The sequence below is a fragment of the Branchiostoma belcheri genome, unplaced genomic scaffold, assembly GCF_001625305.1.
Source record: "Branchiostoma belcheri isolate BF01 breed outbred unplaced genomic scaffold, Haploidv18h27 scaffold128, whole genome shotgun sequence".
NCBI classification, from domain to species: domain Eukaryota; kingdom Metazoa; phylum Chordata; class Leptocardii; order Amphioxiformes; family Branchiostomatidae; genus Branchiostoma; species Branchiostoma belcheri.
Window position 1 is genome coordinate 335,973 of NW_017802691.1, and position 6,680 is coordinate 342,652.

Sequence of the window (6,680 nt, forward strand, 5' to 3'; positions counted from 1 at the left end):
CGTGGATGTCATCCACATAATTATATAGTCAGTGTGGTCTGAGTGAGACGGACGCTTTGACTGTTAGGGGTGCGAGGGGGGCACTGTGGTAGGGTAGGGGGCTGACATGCCTGAACGCACAACTTAAGGAACAACATCCTAAACACCGCTTCCTTTACACAGCACTATCCGCTCGCCATGCCTTTGGCTTTCTTTGCTGGGCTGCCATGCCTTGTTTTAGAGCGACAGTTCCTCCCAAAAGTCACGCGTGGAAAACAATCTGTATCCATGACCCCTCCTTCCTCACACACACAATGGTGCAACGTTACAAGAATAGAAAGTAACCATGGCTCATAAATGCCTGCAACGATTCACATGACCCGACCCAAACCCTGTAACAAAGTCACTGACATCATTACCAAAACAAACAAAAAATTCGGTTGCCTGGATGGTGTCAATGTTTGCCTCGGATGAAAGAACCTGCCTTGTTTTGGCGGGCAAACCTATCCTTTTGTGAGACAGGGTAAACAGAGAGGGGCGGTATACATTACACAGACACCTATTCAAGACGTCTGACCTTATGTCAGGCCGGACGACATTCACAACTCACCTTCGTCTGAGCAGGTATATCCAGGCTAGCTGAGACCAACGTTCATCTTCTGTACACCCCACAAGGTAAGAATCGCTTTTTTTTTACTTCAAAATCTGTCTATCATAGCTGTAAATGATATATTTTATGTTATTGAGTAGGTTTTAGAGCTGTGGTAGTGGGTTTAAGGGAAATATTTGGATTTAGAGTGATACCTTCGTGACTTGTCTGTTTTATTCCCGCTAGTTCTCTCTTTTTTAAGGAAGTGTACATGTGTCGTTCTATCCCTGCCAGTATTTGGTCTCGGCAGATATATGTATAATTTTTCCATTCCCATGTTTAATTTTTTTACGTTTTTAAATTGCGATGATTTTCTCTGGTATATAGGAAGGCACAATCCCTACTCATCCATTTTTAATCGTTTAGAAATAGACCACACCTAAAAATGGCGCCTTTACTAAGCCAAGAGCTGAAAGGTGTTTAACAGCAGTTTATCCGTACGAGTAATCTAAATTTATCCTTTTAAATTTGTGCTTTTGAAAATGAGTAGTCTTGTAGACCGTACCTTATGTCTAATAAGCCAAATTCACCCACACGTTTTCTTTATATTTTTTAGCCGGATTTCTCCAATCACTGCCTTTAAGGTGCAAGAAATTTTGGAAACTGTGAACCATCGGTTAGTCCCAAAAACTGGCATAATTCAATCTGACTGTGGCTAATGTTCATTACAGTACCTTGTAAAGAATAATATGATAAAAAGGCACACATTGGCCAATGTTTGGACGGATAAAGATCGCAGTCTTTACATATAGCCAGCGAAAAAAATTGAAACAAGGATATAGTTTCCTACTTCACTTTAATAGCTTTTTACAAGAAAAAGGAGACAACCATAAAATTTTTTTTATAGAATGTACGAAAACCTTCACACCACAATACGATAATTTCACGTCTGAATTGAAGATAGCCTCGACTTAAATTAAAGGTTTCTCGGTGTCTAACTTTAAGTATTACTGAAGAATAGTCCTAAGTGTCTTAAAGCACGTTGAACTTTATCTTGCTGTCTAATTAAGTCCAAGTGTCTTGCGTTATTCTGTATTTTTGGACCAACAATTTTGCCAGCAACACAGGTGTCTAAGGCCCTAGTAGATGGAATGTTTAGGTTGTAACAAAGGTTGCTACAGACATATGAGTCAGCTAGATACTAACAAAACAGACTGGAAAACTACTGTTTAACACAAAGCAAAATTTGCCAACCTTTTTATTTTAACTCTTTATTAAGAACTCACATGGAAATTGTATTTGACTTAACTGATATGATTCAATAAATAGATAAAATACTGTCCAACAAAAAGTAGGGTTGGTCTGTCGACCGTTACAAATATGGTTTGGCCGCCTCCTTTTCAAAGAGCCGAAGTCTCGCGAGATCAACGAATCAACGCGAGAGTTCATCCGACGCCAAATCATCAGGTTACCGTCTAACATATCTTTAACACATTCTTGTTTAAGATGGCAGAGAGGGGATTACTACAATAGTTTTAGAATCCCCTACCCTAATGCAAATAAAGTCTCATCATTATGTTAAATACAAAGTAGATCTAGAGATTGTGATCTGACAGAAACGCCGATTCTACCGGTAGAGATCTCGATCGGGCCTCGGATCGGGATCTCCACTTGTAGAATCTCGATACCGACAGATCTAGAGATCCTGATCGCAGTTTCTGTCAACAGAGAGACTGTGATCGGGATCTCTTCAGATTCTGCCAGATCGTAGTATATACCCTGACGTATACATATTTTAACATTGATCATAAAATTTACAAGTGTCTGTCTTTCCACAGAAGAACTACAATCCTAAAGATGAGGACTCTCCTGGTTGCACTTCTCCTGTTTGCTTTTGCATACGGTAAGAATTTTTTCTTTCCTTTTCTGTTTTTCAAGTGTTGATGCTCATTATGCTTGTACATTGTAGATTTTGATACATTTTAAAGTGTAAACTTAGCAAGCATATTTCTAAGTATCAAATATAGTTTTACTAGAATTTCACTGAACTATTTTTCTGTTGCGTGACGCCAGCTTCGCGATTTATATTCTTGCAAACTCGGTGGAATAAAGAGAACTTCATTGACACAAAAGAAATATAGCGACTTTCGTATAGGTCTATAACTAAACATACAGAAAGAGTATAAAAGAATTGACCTAATATGTACAAGACGATGGATGAATCGACTTATACTACTTTTTCTAAGGTCTGAACATTCTTCGATATGTTTAGTTAAAACTTAAGATCCAACACAATAAAGTTCTCTCACCTAGAGCTTTCGACCAGTCACTCTGGTCTTCCTCAGTAGACTGACCCAGTGAGGCTTGTCACGTGGCTTCTTTGAAGTGGGACGTTAACATTAAAGCTATCTGGTAAACGATGTCGGCCCTCGTCGCGGTGATGGATATTTACCTATTTATACGCAAATAAATGATACGGATTTTTATATCAAACAGAAACCATCACAGCCACGACCACCGCCGCCGCATCCACCGCCGCAGCAGCCACCGGTGCCACGACGGCCGCGGCCACGACCGCGAATGGGACCATGACCACCGCATCCTCGGGGGCTCCCAACCTCGCTCACGTCATCGAGATGCTGCTCATGCCACTGCTCATGGCAATACTAGCTAACATCCGCTAGGCGGCGTTGTTTCAAACAGCCAACCAACAGCGGCAGTAACCTGCTTGAAGTGGATGATCTGATAGCCTCCGTAGCAGGCTTATAGAACTGGGGGTTTGGTGGTCTTCCGCTGTTTTCTGATTAGCCCTGTTCTAAAAAAACGGGGGTAATTCAACCAGGCCGGCTAGGTTGTCTATATGCAATCAGAAAATAGCACATAAAAGATCCCAAAGACCCCCAAACCCCCAGTTTTTTGGCATGCTATGGAGGCTAATGATCTGATTTGATTTTCTATTTTGCAGTTAAAGATGCAAACAATGATTTGCTGTGTTTCGTTAATTAAACGTTTCGGAATGATTTAGCTATGGGTATGGTACAGAATGTCTCTATACTAGTTATGTTCTATCGTACCTACACATGATTCCAAGTTTTAGTAAGAAATAAACCGTTATATATGCTCTATTTTTTTTTCAAATCTTGCCCTCGATGTGCCGGATTGTTTCTCTATCTGTTCGGATATGACAGGGCTACTTGATTCAGTATGGTCTTATAGCTTACAAAGGACTTTAAACCATGACCAACTTTTCGAACTTGTACATTTTATCAATCCATTCTGTCTGTATTTCTCTCGGTTGATAGTATAGCAGTCAAACTGCTATTATCGTTGTCAACATTATTGTAGTCTGCTATCATTGTTGTTTGTCTGCGATCTTTAATTAAAATCTAACGGTTTTATGTATGTAGACAGTTGTATCTTGGCCAAAGCTTGGATGACGTATGTATGAACTGTACCCCGCAAGATCTAATCTCTAACGCATGGAATAAACAAAGTTTCTGTATTGTGATATGTTATTTGTCAATTTATGAAGTCGTGTGATGATGTTTAGTTGTGTGTATGTACGTCTGTGTGTGATGTATGCATGTGTGTGTGTGTGTGTGTGGGGGGGGTACTAGTGTGTGAGCGTTTGCGTGTATGTTACACAGTGAATGTGTCTCTAAATACAACCCTATTCCAAAACACTTAAGCCAATACTGTAAGCCATGTAAGGCTGCAATGGTATGTGTGTTGTATATAATAAATAAACCAGTTCCTTCGTTCATTCATTCAAGTGAGGAAAGTCGTCTTAAGTGACTTTCCCAAGGGCACAAGATCGTTGGCATGTCAGCACTCGAACCCGGGACCTCTTTGGTTCCGAGTCGAGCACTCTGCCCCTACGCCACATGACCCCACGAGTCCATTCGAACCGTGACACCCGATCCGGACCACTGTTTGCTTTTCAAGGATCACCTGACTTAAATTGGCCACATTAGCCGTTTGTTTTGGCGGGAAAACACGGTAGCCAGGGTGGACCGACGTAATGCTGTGTATGTGACAACTCTTTGTCTGATGTATGCCAAGCGGCATATATAGCAAGGATACAAGGTAGCAGAACACAGTTTTCGCCCTATGGGGATGTCTATAGATATATATAGTTATGGACCCCAAGATGACTCAATTTGACGCGGTGAAAATTATAGTAGGGTGCACTTCACAAATACGAAAATCAAATATGTTGGACTAGAAGGTACAAACTACAAAATATCTAGAAACAAAAAAAAAAATCCTGTCGGCGTATCTGCTCGTAACGTACACTTTGAAATCGCCCTCTACGGACGTCAACTGAACTGCAGCCGACTCACCCGGAAAGCCAGTTGCGTAATACGGCGCATCTATACACGAATTAAACTGCAATACCTTCACAATTCAAATCATACAGTCTCAAACCCGATACATTCCTACACCACACAGCACAATTTATATCTGGCTGTCGCTCATATCAGGCTTTCTACCCAATATTCAGGAATAGTCGCTTTACTATTTTCTATACCCGCGTCATACCCGCGCCCATTAATACTGCGTTCTACGACCTTAATCAAAAGTCTTCAAAAGAGATGGATAGAAAAAAAATTGAACGATAAACACGATTAACGACGCAGCCGTTAACAGGTTGACGTCGCCAACAGAACGAACGTGAAGCGCCACCGCACGGCTGGTGGCATTATTGCAGCCCGGAAAGTCGTTGCAGTACACGATGCAGTCTGTGCCTTCAACGATTGGTTCCGGCATTTCCCGACAACCCGCACCAACCTGGGTACGAGAACATCCTCTGTTGAACTGGGTAGTTCTGTCAGCTGGGGGAGAAAAAAAATGGCGATCACAGCAAGGAGGTTGATCATAACCTCCAAGCTTCCATCTCATAATCCCCCCCCAAAAAAAACCAATGCCATCAATAAACATCACTTGCTGTGACCTAATACGTAAGAACAACGACGTCAACCTGAACTATGAATATCACTCAAAAGTCCACAGCAAGTATTGAAGGTGCCCAATGCTCTTTTTAGGACTTGAAAATCTGATTTTTTTAAAATTCAAAATTCTTGTCACTTATCTACATTTGTACATTCTAAGTTGAAACGACACTTTTCCATTGTATATTGAAATTCATGGAGCAAAATGGCAGAAACTTGACGGAAAACGTACGGTTACTGGTAGGATCCTGGGCTGATTTTTAGGTACCACTCAGAAAATAATTATATAAAGGACTCGTCTTTGGGCTTGTTTCTCAGGCAGACGCCAAAAATGACATTCACTTGCTATGCGTAATACCTTCGAAATTGTGAATATCACTCAAAATATAACAGAGAACATGAAAAAAAACCTGAAGGAGGTTTAAAGTGATTCTGTTGTAACGTACCCACGATTTTCTCTTGCACGAAGCAATATCGGGCGTTTCCGTCTGTGCACGGCTCTGCTTCGGCTGGGTTCGTGAGGTTTCGGCAACGATCGACGGCTTCGGACGAGGAAGGAAGAGAAGTGGCGAAGCACTGAAGACACTCAAGTCCCAACGTTCCTGTCATTACTATATATAAAACATAATGGGAAGTCAAGTTTTCCTAATTGTGGAGCAAGCTGTAAAATTTCTACACAAGAAATTGGACTTGCCCAAATTTTCGACTGTACAACTCCAGTCTTTATTTATTTATTGAAATTGCGACGAAGACAATACAATGTGGACACAAGGCAGCTAACCAGCTGATGGCGTGGCCACATACATAGAATATACATACATACATACAATATACATGTCAAACAGCAAATACAATTGAATAACAAGAAAAAGCTAAGAATCATGTACATCTATATACAAAAATAGCTAAGATTAGAAAGGTGCTAAGGCATGTAAATACCGTAAAAACTAGAACTTAGTACAATATGGAAAAGCAGAGGATCAGCCGGAAGTAAATCTTTTTGTAGATGTTATAAACGTGTGAAGTGCATCTGAAAGTTGCTTATTGATAATAGGGTCATGGTCTGGTGAACCTTGAAGTAGGAGGGAAACGGTGGGACGTTGTTGGACAAGTCGTTCAACAGCTGCAGTAAGTCTGCTGCGATGGTCAGAGTATAGGGG

General features: G+C 40.9%; 1 protein-coding gene and 1 long non-coding RNA gene across 2 annotated transcripts in view; one reads left to right on the forward strand and one right to left on the reverse strand.

Annotated features, from left to right (window-relative positions):
* Nucleotides 1–267: 267 nt before the first annotated feature.
* LOC109463560 lies at nucleotides 268–3,674 on the forward strand. Its single transcript, XR_002139830.1, has 3 exons — nucleotides 268–654; nucleotides 2,407–2,471; nucleotides 3,065–3,674. It is a non-coding gene; the product is annotated as an uncharacterized LOC109463560 (long non-coding RNA).
* A 1,444-nt stretch (nucleotides 3,675–5,118) lies between these two features.
* Nucleotides 5,119–6,680, reverse strand: part of LOC109463584 — a 22,010-nt gene continuing 20,448 nt past the window's right edge. Inside the window, exons 6-7 of the mRNA XM_019760439.1 lie at nucleotides 5,967–6,131; nucleotides 5,119–5,403 (exon numbers count right to left, since the gene is read on the reverse strand). Of these exons, the coding sequence (XP_019615998.1) occupies nucleotides 5,141–5,403; nucleotides 5,967–6,131 (428 nt within the window). The 3' untranslated portion in view covers nucleotides 5,119–5,140. The remainder of the gene's footprint in view (nucleotides 5,404–5,966; nucleotides 6,132–6,680) is intronic.